The 21985-nt window shown below is 49.2% G+C and overlaps 1 protein-coding gene across 4 annotated transcripts in view; it reads left to right on the top strand.

Annotated features, from left to right (window-relative positions):
• The first annotated feature begins 300 nt into the window (after positions 1 to 300).
• LOC143775096 (oxaloacetate tautomerase fahd2, mitochondrial-like) overlaps positions 301 to 21985 on the top strand; it is a 34728-nt gene continuing 13043 nt past the window's right edge. The window contains exons 1-3 of one of the 4 annotated variants that reach the window (XM_077262941.1): positions 301 to 532; positions 6922 to 7173; positions 15019 to 15235. In XM_077262941.1, coding sequence (XP_077119056.1) covers positions 6926 to 7173; positions 15019 to 15235 — 465 coding nt within the window. In that variant the 5' untranslated portion in view covers positions 301 to 532; positions 6922 to 6925. Of the gene's footprint in view, positions 899 to 3786; positions 3920 to 6921; positions 7174 to 15018; positions 15236 to 21985 lie in introns of those variants that run through there. The other 3 variants (XM_077262939.1, XM_077262942.1, XM_077262940.1) reach the window with 3 other exon arrangements.

Below are 21985 nucleotides of genomic sequence, written 5' to 3'. Positions count from 1 at the left end.
AGCCACAGAGCCTCCACACCAGCCGCAGTGCTTCCACACCAGCCACAGTGCCTCCACAGCCACAGTGCCTCCACACCAGTGCCTCCACACCAGTGCCTCCACGCCAGACGCAGTGCCTCCACAGCCACAGTGACTCCACGCGTCACAGTGCCTCCCACCAGCGCCAGTGTGTTTCCCATGAGCAACCAAAGCTCCGCCACCGACAGCCAGTGACGCCTGCAGGTGGCGCTACAGACACAGTGCCCCATAAGGCATAATGGAGTATATCACGGCTGTACTGGTACAGAGCCGCTATACCGCACAGAGGTCACGTCTCTGTGAGGATTGGAACGAGCCGCTCTCAGTCACCCGTCCTCCCCAGATACTGACACATAACGAGGCTGCCATGTCTTTTTCCTTAGCTAAAGCTTAGGTTGAAAGCGCGCAGTGCACGCCGGGAGATGAAGCTCTAGGACAAGTGTCACGAGATCGAGCGCTGCTGGTCTGCACCGGAAACACCGGCACACGGCTCAGGCTGTCGACTTGGAAACAGGTTTCTGTCCGCTATAGATGACGTGTGGCTCCGGGGGGCTGCTGTGTGTGTCCCGGTGGGCGCTGTGGAGAGATGCGGCGGGACAGCTATGGCGACCCCAGCATATGTTGGTGCAGATGTTTGGGGTCTTCTCCTGTCTGGGCCTGTGCGCGGGATGCGGGGACTATGGAGCGGAGCTGCTGGGCGGCTTCCATCATTCACCTGTAGAACACATGAATGGCTGACACTGACCCCCAGGCGATTTTTCATTTTTGTACTTTAGCTCTCACACCCCCCCCCTTTCTGGAAACAAAAAGTTCAGCGCTCTGTAAAATAACAATGATTTGTTGCCGAGAGATCTTGTGTGTGTTTTTTTTTTTTACGAAGGTGAGGTGACAGAAAAAGCACACTGCTGATGTTTTGATCCCCCTTTTTTTTCTTTTCTCCTTGTTACTGATTTCTCGATGTGACTGCAGACTTGTTAGGGTATGTTTCCACGGTCAGGAAATGCTGCTTGTTTGACGCTGCGCAGAGCTGCAGCGTCAAACAAGCAGCGTCCAGATGTTCCAGCATAGTGGAGGGGATTTTATGAAATCCCGTCTCCACTATGCGTGGAAACCCGCATCAGTCTTCCCTGCGACTCCGGACATGCTGCGCGTCTTTTCAGATCGCAGCATGTCCGTACACCTTGCGGGGACGCAGCGTCCCCGCAAGGCATATCACAGGGCCCTATGGGAGAGAGCGATGATCCCGGATGTGAAGAGTTAACACATCCGACATCATCGCGCCCCAGAAAGGGGGCGGGTAACAGAAAAGCGTGTGCACAGCAACTAGAAGGTGCATGGGTAGGTTCCCAAACCGTAGAAATCAATTCAACAAAACCCAGCACTCAACTTATCGGTGAGAAACTATAGAATTTATTGATCCCAATGCGTGATTAGACGTTTCGGTCCCTACACGGGGCCTTCATCAGTAACGTACAGAGGGATGTGTGGTAAGGAGGACGGCTATGGAAGCCTAGTAGCATGGATGTAACTATGGAACGAGGGTTTCCACTTAGGGTAGGGACAAAGCCTGTGTCCTGTGGTGTCACGGTATCCACCAGAAAGGGGGCGGGGCTTAGCCGCTGCGGCGATACCGCCGGCCATCCTGACCGTGGAAACATACCCTTAGGGTATGTGTCCACGTTCAGGAAACACTGCGTCCAGATGTTACAGCATAGTGGAGGGGATTTCATGAAATCCTGTCTCCACTATGCAGTAAAAGACGCATGCGGCACACCCGAGAAAACTCACATGCGGCGCGTCTTTTAAGAACGCAGCATGTCCTTACATTGCAGAAAAAACTCAAGGGCAACGCAGGTGACCTGCCAGTGACCTCAGGTGCAGATTTGGTCAGGATTTTACCTGCATAAAATCCTGACCAAATCCTGAACGTGGACACATACCCTAAGGGTATGTGTCCACGTTCAGGATGGCCAGCGGTATCGTCGGAGCGACAAAGCCGTCACCTTCTGTGACACGATGATGCCGGATGTGTTCATTGTACACATCCGGGATCATCGCACCCCTCGCCATAGGGCCCTGTGTTATTCCTTGCGGCGACGCAGCGTCGCCGCAAGGAACACGGACATGCTGCGATCTGAAAAGACGCGCAGCATGTCCGGAGTCGCAGGGCCGCCGCATGCGTGTTTCCACGCATAGTGGAGACAGGATTTCAAAAAATCCCCTCCACTATGCTGGAACATCTGGACGCTGCGTGTTTGACGCTGCGGCCCCACGCAGCGTCAAACACGCAGCGTTTCCTGACCGTGGACACATACCCTAAGTCTTCACACTGCCTTCTCCGCCGCTGTGTATATGACCGCTGTATATGCGATTTGCACACGTTCCGACTAGACTTGTCCAGCTTTGCTGAATACACTTGTACTGAGCGAGGCCAGGCATGTCTAGTCGATATGTGACCGCGCGTATACAGATAGAATATGGCTGGTAATGTTCACATGGTGACTGCAGACCTGATCTTCCAGCCTAGACAACTCCTTTTAATTCAGTTTATATTTTAATAGACCGGACTTTTGTGGATGCCCCCTTATTTTCTTTTTTTTTATTCCTACATCAATGGTTTAAAATGTCCATGATCAAATCCAGGTCTGTGTGTTAAGAATCACAATGTATCTGCAAAACGTGGACGCAGTACGGACGACCCATATGGCATCTGATTCTTTTGTTTGTGCAGCCATAGACTTGAATGGGAGCATAGTGCTAGCAGTTGTCACTACCATCTTGTTCTCTGTATCTGATCGCCACTTATTTATTGTATATACTTTATTTATTGTATCCACTTTATCATTTTTTAGTACATTGAAGAAGGTCTTTGACCGAAACGTCTGTATGTACGCTCTTTATTAAATCTCACAAGCAATTGATCACGTGTGTGCCAAGTTACTTTACAATATTAGCTGCAATACCAACCATAGCCGCTACAAAATGGACGGCGCTCTGGCTTTGGTGCTCGTGGCCTCTGTGGCCCCTTTAATCAGCTGATTGTGGGGGGTGATGGGAGTTAGACCCACAGTGATCTTAGGGTATGTGTCCACGTTCAGGATTGCATCAGGATTTGGTCAGGATTTTCCATCAGTATTTGTAAGCCAAAACCAGGAGTGGGTGATAAATGCAGAAGTGGTGCATATGTTTCTATTATACTTTTCCTCTAATTGTTCCACTCCTGGTTTTGGCTTACAAATACTGATGGAAAATCCTGACCAAATCCTGATGCAATCCTGAACGTGGACACATACCCTTAGGGTATGTGTCCACGTTCAGGTTTGCTTCAGGCTTTGGTCAGGATTTTATGCAGGTAAAATCCTGACCAAAAATGCACCTGAGGTCACTGGCAGGTCACCTGTGGTGTTCCTGCGTGTTTTGCTCATTGTAGCAACATGCTGCGTTCTGAAATAACGCAACGCATGTGCGTTTTTGCGGGAAAAACGCATGCGTTTTTTAATGCACAGTGGAGACGGGATTTCATTAAATCCCCATCCACTATGCTGTAACATCTGGACGCTGTGTTTTTGACGCTGCGGCTCAGCGCTGCGTCAAAAACAAAGCGTTTCCTGAACGTGGACACATACCCTAAGATTGATGGCTTGCCTAAAAAAAAAGAAAGTCTTAAAAACTCAATGGTTATGAGTAGAAAAGTGGCTTCTTAATGTTAATAAGTAACTACAAGGTTTGTACAAGAATTTGCTGATGTGTAATGTGTCAGCGGGAACGTTGGGAATAATGCACCTCACTGCAGACCTGGACGGACCGTAGCCAAGCTAGGAACCAGCGGGGACTGTACATAGGGCCACATTCACACAGCCGGTGCAGGAGCTGGTGGGGCGCAATATTCAGATTGGATTAGGTAAGAGGAGGATAAATGGAACCCTTCACTTCTCCTACGTGCTGCACCTAATATTGGAGAGGGAAACAATAGTCCGACCGGCTTCCTGCCAGGGCGTGTTTGGGCTCAAAGTGAACCTGGCAGATAGTCCATGGGCAGCATTTATGATCTCCCCCAGATACGTTTGACTATGAAATGCTGCAGTGTTTTAGAGAAAAACCTACTTTACAAGCTGCCAGGGACCGAATTTTTCTTTTCTGACCATTAGCTTCAGCATGTTTTTAGCTATTAAATCCCCTGAATTATTCTACATGTAAGGCTGTCGCAAATAATTCCAGCTTCATACATCTATGGTAACATCACTAACGTGGCACATAATAGACGTGTGTGACTGTTATTTATGACTTGTATGTGCCCACGATCCAGAACTAACAGCGCTTTGGAGGCAGCACATGTTCGCTTACTCCAAAGCGCTGCCGTCTATTGAACGCAGGTGAATCCGTATGTGATCACTGAACCGTGCGGATTCAATACATTCTATGGGTGAAATTTCGCTGCGGAGACTCGCGTCTCTGCAACAGAAATTGACATGCTGCGGTCTGGAGAGACGCGCCGCATGTCCTTCTCCCCGGGTGATTTGCAAGTGTCTCTGGACGCATAGTGGACATGGGATTTCTTGAAATCCCATCCCCTATGCTGTAACATCTGGACCCTGCCCAAGTATGCAGTGTCTACTGATCGTGGGCACCTACCCTTACACTGGCTGCAACACAATGAATGAACTCTCCGACACGTGGAACAGATACAATAGGAACTACAGCACACAAACGAATGGCATGTGAATAAGACTTAAATAGGGCCTGTCATCAGATCAGAAGTGACCAGTATTTGCTCTTATTTTATTGCTGCTGCTCCCCGGAGTATTTCACTTGTTGTTATTTTTTTAATCTGACCTACGGATCCATAAATACGGCCCTTTTTATTTTGTGATTTTTGTGGGTTTTTCCAAAAGGGCGTTGCTCACTGGATTGTATTGCAGAGACACCTAAAGATACTCCCCCAAGGAATCCTGTGAGTCGCACCCCCTTAGTAAAGACCATAGACATAAGTAATAAATGAAAAGGCCCATATATCTAGAACACCATGGTGGATTAAAAAAAAAAAAAAGAAAACTCAGAGGAGCAGTGGGTATAAAATAAGGGCAAAATCTGTCTATTTGTGCCCTGCTGACAGGTGCTCTTTACTACTCTCTACTGTCAGGCATACATGCTCATAACTTATGCACTGATGGCCGCCACAGACTGGGTGGATGCCGTGCATCTGTACCCCATAGGGACCCATTGCAAGAAATGTATATCACACGTGACCCTCTGTATAGGGAATAACCGTCTGCAGCACTTCCTATATAGTTAAATGTTCTATAGATGCCACATGGGTATATGTGATTGTTAATGGAGGCTTGTGGAAACAAAATACACTCCCAGAGTTTTTCCCAGCTTATGCATGCACCTAGCCTTAATAACACATTTTAGGTCAGCATGTGTGAAAATCTGTTCATTTCTGCCTGTGTTCCTGTTATGATTGTATGTGATGTTTGCAGATGAGAAAAGTTGCATCTATACTATGAATAGGACAGATCTCACCATTCCTCCCAGCAGAGCATCACAGAACAATGTCAATCACCAGCTGGTGGTTTCCTTTCATCCAGATAACTAGCCACATGTAGTAAAACACTTGTCCCTTTATTAAATCTTCTAGTTTACATTGTCAAAGTGCCAATCAGCGCACCTCATCGTACCGGCCAGTCAACGCACCTCATCGTACCGGCCAGTCGGCGCACCTCATCGTACCGGCCAGTCGGCGCACCTCATCGTACCGGCCAGTCGGCGCACCTCATCGTACCGGCCAGTCGGCGCACCTCATCGTACCGGCCAGTCGGCGCACCTCATCGTAACGGCCAGTCGGCGCACCTCATCTTACCGGCCAGTCAACGCACCTCATCGTACCGGCCAGTCGGCGCACCTCATCGTAACGGCCAGTCGGCGCACCTCATCGTAACGGCCAGTCGGCGCACCTCATCGTACCTGCCAGTCGGCACACCTCCCGTACCGGCCAGTCGGCGCACCTCCCGTACCGGCCAGTCGGCGCACCTCATCGTACCGGCCAGTCGGCGCACCTCATCGTACCGGCCAGTCGGCGCACCTCATCGTACCGGCCAGTCGGCGCACCTCATCGTACCGGCCAGTCGGCGCACCTCATCGTACCTGCCAGTCGGCGCACCTCATCGTACCGGCCAGTCAAGGCACCTCATCGTACCTGCCAGTCGGCACACCTCCCGTACCGGCCAGTCGGCCCACCTCCCGTACCGGCCAGTCGGCGCACCTCCCGTACCGGCCAGTCAGCGCACCTCCCGTACGGGCCAGTCGACGCAGCTCCCATACCTTACTGGTTTTAGCAACAAGTACCGTATATGGTTCATTTACATTTGGATGAGTGGCTAATGAAACCAGATTTTAAAGGGTTTGTCCACTACTAGTACAACCCCTTCTCTATCTGAATGTTTGCCCCTGTGAAAATAAAACATACTATACTCACCCCCCATACTGGCGCCGTTTCAGCGGTGTTCCCGGGACTCACGTGAGGTTGTTATGTTACTCGAGCCCTGCACCCCATCAGCTCTGGTGTCACGTTAATAGAGTTTTGGACTCCTTTTCTGGTCTAAAAACTATTTTTGCAATAGGTTTTCATTGAAAATGTCATACGTTTTGTAACAAAGCCTGTAAAATGCAAATGGAACACTTTTTTTTTTTTTTACTGAAACTCCAGTGCAAAATATATTTTCAGCCTAAAATACATTCATTTTGTGTAAAAATTGAAATAAATGTCCCCAAAGCATGTGTCCTCAAAAATACAAAAGTGAATGTTTTTCTGACAATGGACAGCTGACAGACCCCCGTATCCTTATATAAACCAATGTTTCTACTGTCATTTGCTAATGTTACCAACCTTCTCTCTCTTGATAGGTTGATGTTGTGGTCTGTCCACGGTCTCCTGCGAGCAGTCCAGCGTAACTCTGTCCGTAGAGGCATCTCCTACTTCCCTCCACTAAGGATGAGGCTTATACAGTTTCAGAGCCCAACTTCTACCGGCCGGAGGATCGGATTAGAACTGGATGGAGACAGAGTCATTGACCTAAATGCCTTTGATTCATCACTTCCATGTGGGATGAGAGAATTTCTGGAAGGGGGAGATGTAACATTGCAGATAGCTAAGAGGTACACACCAAATCTCTACTGGGCACTCCCTTACTGACTCGTCATATACAAAGTAGTTGTGTATGAGTTTTACTCTAAAATTGTAGCCAAGTTCTCAGCCAAAATGAAAAGAAATGCCATTCTCTCGGTCAGTGGGCATGTATGTAGGGTGTCGGGCGGCACTATACGGTAAACCGTCGTGGCCCAAGGTTTAGAGACTGACTCGTATTTTGGCTTTTAAAATGTTTCCTGCTTCAGCATTTTGGATCTTAGTTGGATGTTTCTATAATTACTGAAGTACAATTATCAACATGTCATAAGTTTTTACACTTTTATTGACAATTGCATTAAGTTTATACAAAGACTTAATATTTATAGCGTTGACTCTCATTTTTCCAGACTTCTGTCCTTCGCTCTGACAGCTGGATTTCAGTCTCTGGGTCAAATCCTGACTGGTGACCCCCATTCTTGTCTAATGAGTGCTTGGAATTTATCACAATTTGTTATGTTTTTGTTTATCCACCCTCTTTTTGAGGATTGACCATAGGTTCTAAATGGGATTGGCCATGAACCAAATTGTCAATGTTTTCTCTACTGGGCCATGTAGTGTCACTTTTGCTCTGTGATATGGCCTCCATCATGTTGGTGAAAACATTGATTATACCCAAATTTCTCCTTCGCCTCATTGGGGGACACAGGACCATGGGTTATGCTGCTGTCACTAGGAGGCTGACACTAAGCTGAGACAAAAAAAGGTTAGCTCCTCCCCTGCAGTATACACCCTCGTACTGGCTTCCAGACACCCAGTTCAAGCTTAGTGTCCGTAGGAGGCACACTGATTTTTATTTTCACGGATTTTTTCTTTTTAATCCATTCCGGACGAAGGGGGCGACGGATTCTTTAGTGGTCCGATCTCCCCCGAACCAACAACAGGCGAGCACGGGAGTTTCACCTCTCCGTATCCTCTCCTGCAACGTGGGAGCCACTGCCTGAGCTGACCATTTTTGGGCGACGGTTTTTTCCCTAAAAGGGACGCCGATCTCCCCATGTTGTACAGAGGAGCACTGGTGTTTTCCTCCAGTATCCTCCTCTGCAGCCAGGCCTTTTTATTGCTGGACATTTGCCCTGTCCACCAGGTTTTACCCTCGGCTGTACAGTGGCCCCCTATTCCCGTGGCGTCCGTGCAGACCACACTGCATCACCAATGCTCTGTGTGACTCAGGTGGTGGACGGTTCCTCTCCACTCCCCTCTGGGGCTGGTGGATGGAGGCTTCCCATCCCCTGCACCGTCCCAGCCATCATTAGGCTCCTCTCACCTCCTCGGGTAAGTGTCTCGTGGGGGATGGGGGGGGTCGCCGGCGGTCCGGAGGGCTCCTCCTTAATCAGGGCACATTAGGGGCTGTAGCGCTGTAACGTCGGCACTTTGCGGCCGCGCGCCGGGCCCAGGCCGCAAATTTAGCCCCCGGCTTCGGCCCAGCCGCTGGTCGCTGCCGATAGGCTCCGCCCACTCCTGCACATCATCGGCGGCGCCGCCCCTGGTTCCTGGCGCTTCTCACAGCCGTCGAGATCTCCTTCCTGATCTCGGCGGCCATCTTCACTCCACATGCCGCAGCTCCTGCTCGGACGCACCTCGGTGTCACTGCGCCCACGTGCAGCCAGTTTCCTCTCAGGCTTCTCAGCTTCCCAGGACAGCGGGACACAGGACCGGGGTAAGGAGACATCGTCAGTTTCTCCCCTGCAGCGTCTCCCTCTGCTTCCCAGTCCAGTTTATAGTCCCTGTGGCCTCTTTCTGCATTAGAATCATGTCGCAGTCAAGGTCTAAAAAACTACCTAAAGTACATACGACCTTTTTTTCTGCATGTACCACCTGCCAGGCCCCACTTCCTAAGCCTCAAAGTTCTCCCCTCTGCTCAGCCTGCGATGCCCCATGTGCCCAGGAGCCCTCCACCGCCACCGACTCTGGCGTACCTAGTCCCCCCCCGTGGGTCGCTTCACTCACACAGTCCGTGGATTTTTTAGCCAACGCCATCAAATCCATTCAAAATCCTCCCGGGGTTCAGGGTAATCCGCTTCAGGCGTTAAGAGATCCCTTCATAGCAGGGGAATCGTCGGCCAGCAGGGGCCGCTCTCCACTTAAAGAGGCTCGGTCATCCAGAAAACGGATCGGCACTACCTCTCCTGAGCGCTCTCCTCGCCGCTCAGACTCTGCCAGCTCCACCTCTCGCTCACCCTCTTTGGGGGCTCACAGCGTTCACGACTCTGAACATGAGTCCGAGGTATCATTGGACCCGGAGGCTCCGGAGTTCAGGGCTACGGTTGACTCCCTCATTGTAGCTGTCAATCACACTCTTAAGGTGGATGATGACGCTAATTCCGCTCCGGAACACGCGGTCTCTTTTACCAGATCCAAACGTTCCCACAAATCTTTTGCCTCTCATCCAGCTTTTCTGGATATAGTCAGGCGTCACAGGGAGCATCCAGATAAGCGTTTCACGGGTAAGAAGGACCTGGCATCTAAGTATCCCTTTTCAGCGGATCTCGTGAAGGACTGGACGGATCCCCCTTTAGTAGATCCGCCGGTCTCACGCCTAGCTTCTAAAACGCTTCTTTCAGTTCCGGAGGGCGCTTCAATTAAGAGTCCCACTGAACGCCAGCTAGACTCTCTAGCTCGTTCAGTGTATGAAGCCTCTGGCTCTTCCCTGGCCCCCTCCTTCGCCGCGGCTTGGGTGACCAAGGCTATGGTTTCCTGGGCGGATGCTCTAGCGAAATCCATTAATGAACAGGACCTCCCGTCTGAGATGGCAGACCTAGCCAAGCAGTTAGCCATGGCTAGCGATTACGTGATGTTCGCTTCCCTCGACGCGGCGAATTGCGCAGCATCGGCGGCTTCCAACGCCATTGCTATCAGAAGGGCTCTTTGGCTCAGGGAGTGGCGCGCAGACTCCTCCTCTAAGAAATCTCTGATCTCCCTCCCTTTTCAAAGCGGGCGTCTTTTCGGCGAAAAGCTTGACCAGCTTATTTCCGACGCCACAGGGGGAAAGAGCAAGTTCCTTCCCCAACAGAGGCCCAAGGCGGTTTTCCAGCGCCAGCCTTTCTTTCGTTTTCGGCCTTTTCGTACCAGCCCAGCCTGGTCCAATCCCTCCGGGCTTTCCAGATCAGACCGTTCCTCTCGCAATGACAGAGACTCTCGTCCCTCCTTCAGGCCGAATCCTTCCTGGCGCGGGAAACCAAGGCAGCCCAGAACCCGAGGTTCCAGACCTCCCAGATTCCCGTCTCAATGACTCGGGAACGGTGCCAGTCGATACCATCAGAATAGGCGGACGCCTACTCTTTTTTCAGCAAGCCTGGCTCTCCGTCGTGCACGACGAATGGGTCAGGGATCTGGTATCGTCCGGCTACAAGATAGAGTTCTCCTCTCCTCCTCCAACTCGGTTTTTCCCCTCTCGTCTTCCCAGTTCGGCTACTCAGTCTCGCGCCCTTCTTTGCGCCATTCACACCCTCCGCCAGAGCGGGGTAATTGTCCCGGTCCCGGAACACGAGAGGTTCAAAGGTTTCTACTCAAACCTCTTCGTCGTGCCAAAGAAAGACGGAAAAGTGCGGCCCATTCTGGATCTGAAGCTCCTGAACAAGTGCGTAAGAGTCCGGCACTTCAGGATGGAATCGCTCAGATCGGTCATCTCTTCGATGGAAAGAGGGGAATTTCTGGCCTCGATAGACATCAAGGATGCCTATCTTCACATCCCGATTTTCCCGTCTCATCAGAGGTTCCTCCGCTTTGCCATTCTGGAAGATCACTTCCAGTTCACGGCCTTACCCTTCGGTCTCGCCACGGCGCCCAGGGTATTTACCAAGGTCATGGCGGCTGTCATGGCCATCCTTCATTCTCGAGGAGTCGTCGTGTTACCTTACTTAGACGATCTCCTCATAAAGGGCCCGTCTTTTCAGGCCTGCGAGTCAAGCGTCCACATTACCCTGGATTCTCTTTCGCGCCTAGGTTGGTTGATCAACTGGGACAAGTCCTCTCCCGTTCCTGCCCGTCGGATCTCCTTTCTGGGAATGATCCTGGACACTTCGAGGGGGCTGGTCTTGCTTCCTCGGTCCAAGGCCCAAGCACTTCAGCAAGGAGCCCAAACGCTCTGTCATCCTCGCCCGCGAACCATTCGGTTCGCCATGAAGATCCTGGGAAAGATGGTTGCAGCAATCGAAGCAGTTCCTTTTGCTCAACTCCATCTCCGTCCCTTGCAACAGGCTTTGCTGGACAACTGGGACAGGAGCATCTCTTCTCTCGACCGCCCTTGTCCCCTGTCCCCGCGGGTCAGACAATCTCTCGTATGGTGGACCCTGGGCCCATCTCTCCTCCGGGGGAAGTCCTTCCTCCCGATCCGCTGGTTGGTGGTGACTACCGACGCCAGTCTTCTTGGCTGGGGGGCGGTGTTCCTCCACCACTCAGCCCAGGGCCTCTGGACAGTTCGGGAATCCAAACTTCCCATCAACATCCTGGAGATTCGTGCTATCAGACTTGCTCTGAGTCGCTTTCACACCCTGCTCGCAGGTCATCCTGTACGAGTCCAATCCGACAACGTCACGGCGGTGGCTTACATCAACCACCAGGGGGGTACCCGCAGCAGGGCCGCGATGCAGGAAGTCTCCCTCATCCTTCGTTGGGCCGAAACCAACCATTCCATTATCTCTGCGGTGTACATTCCGGGAGTCGAGAATTGGGCGGCGGACTTCCTGAGCCGCCAGGGCCTTGCCTCGGGGGAGTGGGAACTCCACCCAGAGGTTTTTCACCAGATCTGTCTTCGCTGGGGGACCCCGGACGTGGATCTGATGGCGTCCAGATTGAACGCCAAGGTCCACAACTTCATTGCTCGATCTCGGGATCCCCAGGCCATAGGAGTGGACGCGCTGATTTCTCCGTGGCATCATTTTCAGCTCCCATACGTGTTCCCTCCCCTTCCCTTACTGCCGAAGGTGATCCGAAAGATCAAGATGGAGGGAGTTCCAGTCATTCTGGTCGCCCCAGATTGGCCTCGTCGCGCTTGGTACGCGGAGCTCGTTCAGCTCGTAGCCGACGTTCCCTTGCGGTTGCCAGACCGCCCAGACCTCCTTCGCCAAGGACCGATTTACCATCAGAGCTCAGGGGCCCTACGTTTAACGGCGTGGCTGTTGAAACCTGGGTTCTAACTCGTGCCGGTTTCTCTCAGCAGGTCATCCCCACCATGTTAAGTGCTCGCAAGGCGTCTTCCGCCTCCATCTACCACCGCGTCTGGAAATCCTTCTTCTCATGGTGTAGGCTCCGGGGTCTCCCTCCTCTCGTTTTCTCTATCCCTTGCATCTTGAATTTCCTTCAGGCTGGTCTGGACTCCGGTTTGGCCCTGAGTTCCCTCAAAGGTCAGATCTCAGCGTTATCCGTGCTTTTCCAGCGTAGGATCGCCACCAACCTTCAGGTCAAGACTTTCATCCAGGGAGTCTCCCATGTGGTTCCTCCCTACAGGATGCCGCTGGAGACCTGGGATCTCAACTTGGTCCTAGGGGTCCTTCAGGAACCTCCGTTCGAACCCCTGCAAGACGTTCCGCTCTCGGTCCTCTCTTGGAAGGTTGCCTTCCTGGTAGCGGTGACGTCCATCAGAAGGGTTTCAGAGCTCGCCGCTTTATCCTGCCGGGCTCCTTTCCTTGCCTTTCATCAGGACAAGGTAGTCCTTCGTCCTTCTCCGGCGTTTCTTCCAAAGGTGGTCTCTTCTTTTCACCTCAATGAGGACATCATTCTTCCCTCCTTTTGCCCACAGCCCAAACATAGAGTCGAGAAGGCTCTCCATACTCTGGACGTGGTTAGGGCCCTCAGGAGGTACATCTCCAGAACGGCTCACTTCAGAAAATCGGACGCCCTTTTCGTGCTCCCGGAGGGTCACAGAAAGGGTTTGGCTGCGTCTAAATCCACGATAGCCAGATGGATTCGATCTGCTATCCAGGAATCCTATCGAGTCAGAGGCAGTCCTATCCCGGCGGGGATTAGAGCTCATTCCACTCGGTCGATGGGTGCTTCCTGGGCCATCCGGCACCAGGCAACAGCAGAGCAGGTTTGCAAGGCCGCAACGTGGTCTAGCCTGCATACCTTCACAAAGCATTACAATGTCCACATCCACTCCTCTGCGGACGCGGCCCTTGGCAGGCGTATCCTGCAAGCGGCCGTTGCGCACCTGTAGTCAGTTGGTACATGGAGGTATTTGGTTGTATTGTTTCCCTCCCAGGGACTGCTTTGGGACGTCCCATGGTCCTGTGTCCCCCAATGAGGCGAAGGAGAAATAGGGATTTTTGTGTGTACTCACCGTAAAATCCTTTTCTCCGAGCCACTCATTGGGGGACACAGCACCCACCCTGGTAGCCTTTTTCGGCTCGTGATCTTGTTTTTTGATCTTGACTGTTTGTTTGACATGTTATATTCTAATGTTACTGGTTATATTGTTTCTATCCTACTGCTTTTGCACTGAACTGGGTGTCTGGAAGCCAGTACGAGGGTGTATACTGCAGGGGAGGAGCTAACCTTTTTTTGTCTCAGCTTAGTGTCAGCCTCCTAGTGACAGCAGCATAACCCATGGTCCTGTGTCCCCCAATGAGTGGCTCGGAGAAAAGGATTTTACGGTGAGTACACACAAAAATCCCTATTTCTCCTGGATGGTTGGGAGAAGTTTCTCTTGGAAGATGTTTACATCCGATTGTTTATTCATGCCAGTTCTTCAAAATTGTGACTGAACCCCCTCCATGGATGAGAAGTCACTACTAGTGACGAGCGAGTGTATTTGTTACTCGGGTTTTCCCGAGCACGCTCGGGTGATCTCTGAGTATTTTTTAGTGCTCGGAGATTTAGTTTTCATCGCCTCAGCTGAATGATTTACAGCTATTAGCCAGCTTGATTACATGTGGGGGGTTGCCTAGCAACCAGGCAACTAGTTCAGTGCTCTTTCGGTCGTCTCTTGTTACCTTGGTGCTCCAGCTGTTTTCTCTTCTGTTACCTTGGTGCTCCAGCTGTTTTCTCTTCTGTTACCTCGGTGCTCCTTCTGTCTTCTTTTCTGTTACCTCGGTGCTCCTTCTGTCTTCTTTTCTGTTACCTCGGTGCTCCTTCTGTCTTCTTTTCTGTTACCTCGGTGCTCCTTCTGTCTTCTTTTCTGTTACCTCGGTGCTCCTTCTGTCTTCTTTTCTGTTACCTCGGTACTCCTTCTGTCTTCTCTTCTGTTAGTTCAGTGCTCTTCCAGTCGTCTCTTCTTATCTTGGTACTCCTTCAGTCTTCTGTTGCTTCGGATCCTAACAGTTATCACAGAAGCCCACTGTGCATTAGAGCCAGGGTCCCGCTGCAGATCATATGGACACAGTGATAGTCCCCTTACAATCATAGCCCTGTAACCGTACAGTGCAGACCCTCTGAGGACTCCTGCCTCCTCCATAGCAATACCACGGTAGTGAGTAATGGGTCAAATAAAGGAAAAATATAACTATTCTATATATAAAAAAAAAATATTTTCTCAAGTCCCTTTTTTTAAGACATCTGCCCCAACCATAATCAGTGTATATTAGACATTACAGGGTCTGTTTTGTTGGCAATTACTTATTTTCTTACTAGTCTGGGAAGACTTTTGTCATATAGAGACCTGTGGTAGGGAAATTTACATGCCAGGCAATGTGCCCTGGGGAAATTATATGCAAATGAGATCTCCAGGAGAAAGCAGGATGGGTAGTTCCTGCCCTCGTAGGTCAATGTCTGACCATTTAATAAGCTTTTAGCTGTTAATAGGAGAATTATAAGGTAGCTGCCTCTAATAGAGGGCATCAGACACCAGCTTCATCTTGGTGACATTTCTTCCTTTTTAGGGCCCTGGCTTCTCATCAGAACACCCTGAGTCGCTCTCAGCTCTCAATCTTGGCTCCCATCACCAACCCTGAGAAGGTTATTTGTATTGGGATGAACTATGTTGACCACTGCCTAGAGCAAAATGTCCCTGTTCCAAAAGAACCCATCATCTTCAACAAGTTCCCCAGCTCCATCGTTGGTCCATATGACTCTATTGTCCTTCCTGCGGAAAGTCAGGTGCGTGTGGTGATTTTTAGAGGGGGAGCAGCAATACACATGTCGCCATGAGAGTTTACTAAAGATGATTTACATCTAGTGTGTACAGAGCCTTAAAGGGAGTTTGTCAGTACAAAATCACTGTTGGACCCAAGCACAGATGCCTGCTGCACCCTTGGCTCTGCCAAACAGTCCAGTGCACCGTCCCACCTACTTGTTGGACAGCTCTAGCTTTACAGAATCCAGATGAGGTGGGAAGGTGCACTGAACTGTTTGTCCTCACCAAGGGTGTATTAAGCATCTGTGCTTGGTTTGAACAGTCCTTCTGTGCCAACAGATTCAAGGAATGTGCTGCTCTGCTTCTCCTGTACATCAGGTAATTCATTTTAGGCTGTATTCACTTGGGTCACAAATTCCTATCTGCTGCAGGTTCATGATGCAATATGAACAGAGTCTTAAAGTAACATTTTGCTGACTGCAAACCTGAAAAATTTGGAGCTGTATTTTTCTACTTTTAATACATTCCTAGGAGGCTATTTGTATTCCATGTAAAAACTCTCATACAAGGCTCACACCGTGCTTTTGGCAAACAGTCGGTGTAATGGGAGGGCACTCTCATGGCATATAGTGCTTTAGGTATTAGAGTGCACTGTACAGGAAGGTTCAGAGCAGCACACTTTCTAACATAACAGTATGTAAAATGCGGGTGGTATACATTTCTTAGGTGTCAGTGGCAGATTTATGAAGTTGTATAAGCTTATTTCCATTTCCTGAATGCTGGTCAGATGTAAGGGATCTTGTAGCATTCTAAATCATAAGGACATAAGATTTGCACCCCCTCCCCCATTATGTAGTAATGCCCCCCATTTTGGGCTCCTTCCTGGTATACATGTTCCCCATCCAGTACACATCCTAGTATATATAACCTCCATCCTGGTGTATGTCCCTTATCCTGGTGTATATGTTTCCCATCCTGGTATATAAATTGGGGAAAATAAGTATTTGATACACTTCCCATTTTGCAACTTTTCCTACATAGAAAGAATGGAGAGATCTGTAATTTTTACCGTAGGTACACTTCAACTGTGAGAGACAGACTCTAAAAATAAAAACCAGAAAATCACATTGTATGATTTTTAAATAATTAAGTTGCATTTTATTACATGAAATAAGTATTTGATCAACTACCAGCCAGCAAGAATTCTGGCTCTCACAGGCCTGTAAGTTTTTCTTTAAGAAGCCCTCCTACTCTGTCCTCATTACCTGTATAAATGACACCTGTCCACACAATTAATCACACTCCAACCTCTCCACCATGGCCGAGACTAAAGAGCTGTCTAAGGACACCAGAGACACAATTGTAGACCCGCACAATGCTGGGACAATAGGCAAGCAGCTTGCTGAGAAGGGAACAACTGTTGGCACAGTTATTAGAAAATGAAAGAAACAGAAGATGACTGTCAATATTCATTGGTCTGGGGCTCCATGCAAGATCTCGACTCGTGGTGTATGGATGATTCTGAGAAAGGTCAGGAATCAACCCAGAATTTCATGGGAGGACCTGGTCAGTGACCTGAAGAGAGCTGGGACCACAGTCTCAAACATTACCATTAGTAACACACTACGCTGTCATGGATTAAAATCCTGCAGGCACGCAAGGTCCCCCTGCTGATGCTAGCACATGTCCAGCCCCGTTTGAAGTTCGCCAAGCACCATCTACATGATCCAGAGGAGAAATGGGAGCAGGTCATGTGGTCAGATGAGACCAAAATAGAATTCTATGGTATCAACTCCACTTGCCGTATAGGAAGAAAAAGGATGAGTGCAAACCCAAGAACACCGTCCCAATCGTGAAGCATGGTGGGGGAAACTTCATACTGTGAGGGTGATTTTCTGCAAAAGGGACAGGACAACTGCAGCATGTTGAAGAGAGGATGTCTGGGGTCATGTGTCATGAGATTTTGGCTAACAACGTCCTTCCCTCAGTAAGAGCATTAACCCCTTCCCGACCTTTGACGCCACGTAGGCGTCATGAAAGTCGGTGCCAATCCGACCCATGACGCCTATGTGGCGTCATGGAATGATCGCATCCCTGCAGATCGGGTGAAAGGGTTAACTCCTATTTTACCCGATCTGCAGGGAGAGGGGGAGTTGTACTTCAGCCCAGGTTGAAAGTGCAACAGCCAATCAGAGCAATTTGCAATATTTCACCTATGAAAATGGTGAAATATTGCAATCCAGCCATGGCCGATGCTGCAAAAGCATCTGCCATGGCTGGAAATCATGTTCTGCCCCCCCCCCACCGCCCCCGATCTCCTCCCCAGTCCTCCGTTCTCTCCGGTACCCCCCTCCGTCCCCCTGTCCGCTCCCCCGTGCTCCTGTCCGCTCCCCCGTGCTCCTGTCCGCTCCCCCGGTCCCCCCCCCCCCCCCCGTGCTCCGATCCACCCCCCCACCACCCCCTCATACTTACCGAGCCTCCCGAAGTCGGTCCGTCTTCTCCCTGTGCGCCGCCATCTTCCAAAATGGCGGGCGCATGCACAGTGCGCCCGCCGCATCTGCCGGCCGGCAAAGTACATTTTGATCGCTGTGGTAGGTTCTATCACAGCGATCAAAATAAAGAAATAATAAATAAACCCCCCCCCCTTTATCACCCCCATAGGTAGGGACAATAATAAAATAAAGAAAATATATATATATATTTTTTTCCACTAGGGTTAGGGTTAGAACTAGGGTTAGAACTAGAACTAGGGGTAGGGTTAGGGTTAGGGGTAGGGTTAGGGTTATGGCATGTGCACACAGTGCGGATTTGGCCGCGGATCCGCAGCGGATCGGCCGCGGATCCGCAGCGGATCGGCCGCGGATCCGCAGCGGATCGGCCGCGGATCCGCAGCGGATCGGCCGCGGATCCGCAGCGGATCTGCAGCGGATTGGACGCTGCGAATTCGTAGCAGTTTTCCATCAGGTTTACAGTACCATGTACACCTATGGAAAACCAAATCCGCTGTGCCCATGGTGCGGAAAATTCCGTGCAGAAACACTGCGTTGTATTTTCCGCAGCATGTCAATTCTTTGTGCGGATTCCGCAGCGTTTTACACCTGTTCCTCAATAGGTATCCGCAGGTGAAATCCGCACAAAAAAACACTGGAAATCCGCTGTAAATCCGCAGGTAAAACGCAGTGCCTTTTACCTGCAGATTTTTCAAAAATCTCGCGGAAAAATCTCACACGAATCCGCAACGTGGGCACATAGCCTTAGGGTTAGGGTTGGAATTAGAGTTAGGGTTGGAATTAGGGCTAGGGTTGGAAATAGGGTTAAGATTAGGCTTGTGGTTAGGGTTACGGATAGGGTTAGGGGTGTGTTGGGGTTACAGTTGTGGTTAGGGTTGGGATTAGGGTTAGGGTTGGAATTAGGGTTACGGGTGTGTTGGGGTTAGGGTTGTGATTAGGGTTATGGCTACAGTTGGGATTAGGATTAGGGGTGTGTTGGGGTTAGTGTTCAAGTTAGAATTGAGGGGTTTCCACTGTTTAGGCACATCAGGGGTCTCCAAACGCAACATGGCGCCACCATTGATTCCAGCCAATCTTGCGTTCAAAAAGTCAAATGGTGCTCCCTCCCTTCTAAGCCCCGACGTGCGCCCAAAAAGTGGTGTACCCCCACATTTGAGGTACCAGCGTACTCAGGACAAACTGGGCAACAACTGTTGGGGTCCAATTTCTCCTGTTACCCTTGCAAAAATAAAAAATTACTTGCTAAAACATAATTTTTGAGGAAAGAACAATTATTTTTTATTTTCACGGCTCTGCGTTATTAACTTCTGTGAAGCACTTGGGGGTTGAAAGTGCTCACCACACATCTAGATAAGTTCCTTCGGGGGTCTAGTTTCCAAAATGGGGTCACTTGTGGGGTGTTTCTTCTATTTAGGCACATCAGGGGCTCTGCAAATGCAACGTGATGCCCGCAGATCATTCCATCAAAGTCTGCATTTCAAATGTCACTACTTCCCTTCCGAGCCCTGACGTGCGCCCAAACAGTAGTTTACCCCCACATATGGGGTATCAGCGTACTCACAACAAACTGGGCAACAAATATTGTGGTCCAATTTCTCCTGTTACCCTTGTGAAAATAAAAAATTGCTTGCTAAAACATCTTTTTTGAGGAAAGAAAAATGATTTTTTATTTTCACGGCTCTGCGTTGTAAACTTCTGTGAAGCTCTTGGGGGTTGAACGTGCTCACCACACATCTAGATAAGTTCCTTGGGGGGTCTAGTTTCCAAAATGGGGTCACTTTTGGGGGGTTTCTACTGTTTAGGCATATCAGGGGCTCTGCAAACGTAGCATGATGCCCGCAGACCATTCCATCAAAGTCTGCATTCCAAAACGTCACTACTTCCCTTCCGAGCCCCGGCATGTGCCCAAACAGGTGTTTACCCCCACATATGGGGTATCAGCGTACTCAGGAGAAACTGGACAACAACTTTTGGGGTCAAATTTCTCCTGTTACCCTTGCAAAAATAAAAAATTCTGGGCTAAAAAAATATTTTTGAGGAAAGGAAACACATTTATTATTTTCACGGCTCTGCGTTATAAACTTCTGTGAAGCACTTGGGGGTTCAAAGTGCTCACCACACATCTAGATTAGTTCCTTGGGAGGTCTAGATTCCAAAATGGGGTCACTTGTAGGGGAGCTCCAATGTTTAGGCACACAGGAGCTCTCCAAACGCGACATGGTGTCCGCTAACGATTGGAGCTAATTTTCCATTCAAAAAGTCAAATGGCACGCCTCCCCTTCCGAGCCTTGCCGTGCACCCAAACAGTGGTTTACCCCCACATATGAGGTATCGGCGTACTCAGGAGAAATTGCCCAACAAATTTTAGGATCCATTTTATCCTGTTGCCCATGTGAAAATGAAAGAATTGAGGCTAAAAGAAATTTTGTGTGAAAAAAAAGTACTTTTTCATTTTTGCGGATCAATTTGTGAAGCACCTGAGGGTTTAAAGTGCTCACTATGCCTCTAGATAAGTTCCTTGGGGGGTCTAGTTTCCAAAATGGGGTCACTTGTGGAGGCGCTCCAATGTTTAGGCACACAGGGGCTTTCCAAACGCGACATGGTGTCCGCTAAAGAGTGGAGCCAATTTTTCATTGAAAAAGTCAAATGGCGCTCCTTCCCTTCCGAGCCCTGCCGTGCGCCCAAACAGTGGTTTACCCCCACATATGAGGTATCAGCGTACTCAGGACAAATTGGACAACAACATCCGTGGTCCAGTTTCTCCTTTTACCCTTGGGAAAATAAAAAATTGTTGCTAAAAGATCATTTTTGTGACTAAAAAGTTAAATGTTCATTTTTTACTTCCATGTTGCTTCTGCTGCTGTGAAACACCTGAAGGGTTAATAAACTTCTTGAATGTGGTTTTGAGCACCTTGAGGGGTGCAGTTTTTAGAATGGTGTCACTTTTGGGTATTTTCAGCCATATAGAACCCTCAAATTGACTTCAAATGTGAGGTGGTCCCTAAAAAAAATGGTTTTGTAAATTTTGTTGTAAAAATGAGAAATCACTGGTCAAATTTTAACCCTTATAACTTCCTAGCAAAAAAAAAATTTGTTTCCAAAATTGTGCTGATGTAAAGTAGACATGTGGGAAATGTTATTTATTAACTATTTTGTGTCACATAACTCTCTGGTTTAACAGAATAAAAATTCAAAATGTGAAAATTGCGAAATTTTCAAAATTTTTGCCAAATTTCCGTTTTTTTCACAAATAAACTCAGAAATTATCGACCTAAATTTACCACTAACATGAAGCCCAATATGTCACGAAAAAACAATCTCAGAATCGCTAGGATCCGTTGAAGCGTTCCTGAGTTATTACCTCATAAAGGGACACTGGTCAGAATTGCAAAAAACGGCAAGGTCATTAAGGCCAAAATAGGCTGGGTCATGAAGGGGTTAAAGATGGGTCGTGGCTGGGTCTTCCAGCATGATAATGACCTGAAACACACAGCCAGGGCAACTAAGAAGTAGCTCCGTAAGAAGCATTTCAAGGTCTTGGAGTGGCCTAACCAGTCTCTAGACCTGAACCCAGTAGAAAATCTTTGGAGGGAGCTGAAACTCCATGTTGCCCAGCCAGAGTCCCAAAACCTGAAAGATGTGGAGAAAATCTGTATGGAGGAGTGGGCCAAAATCCCTTCTGCAATAGTGTGTGCAAATTTGGTCAAGAACTACAGGAAACGTCCGACCTCTATAATTGCAAACAAAGGTTTCTGTACCAAATATTAAGTTAGGTGTTTCTATGGTATCAGATACTTATTTCATGCAATAAAATGCAAATTATGTAAAAATCATACAATGTGAGTTTGTTTTTTTATTTTTAGATTCTGTACCTATAAAAATTACAGACCTCTCCATTCTTTATAGGTGGGAAAACTTGCAAAATCGGCAGTGTAGATACTTATTTTCCCCACTGTATATCCCCGAACCTGGTATATATGTCCCCCATCCCCATGTGTCACATTACGAATGCTTCTATCAGCTCTCCTAGCACTATCGCCTCCGCTATACTGCACTTCTCCCCATACTGCCTCTTTAGAGATGTCAGCATCACACCTAGGGCGCAGTCAGACGGCCATATTACTCGCGTGGACTCGCCTGTGGCTCTCCTGACTTGAGCATTTATTTCTATGGAGCTGTCACGCTCGAGTCAGCAGAGCTCGGTCCAATCATTGCGATGCAATTGTCGTCCATGTTATACGGCCGTCTGACTGCGCCTTGTTG

This window comes from Ranitomeya variabilis, chromosome 5 (genome assembly GCF_051348905.1).
Source record: "Ranitomeya variabilis isolate aRanVar5 chromosome 5, aRanVar5.hap1, whole genome shotgun sequence".
In the NCBI taxonomy this organism is placed as follows: Eukaryota; Metazoa; Chordata; class Amphibia; order Anura; family Dendrobatidae; genus Ranitomeya; species Ranitomeya variabilis.
Note: the sequence above shows the minus strand (reverse complement) of the source record. Positions and strands in the feature narration are given on the sequence as shown.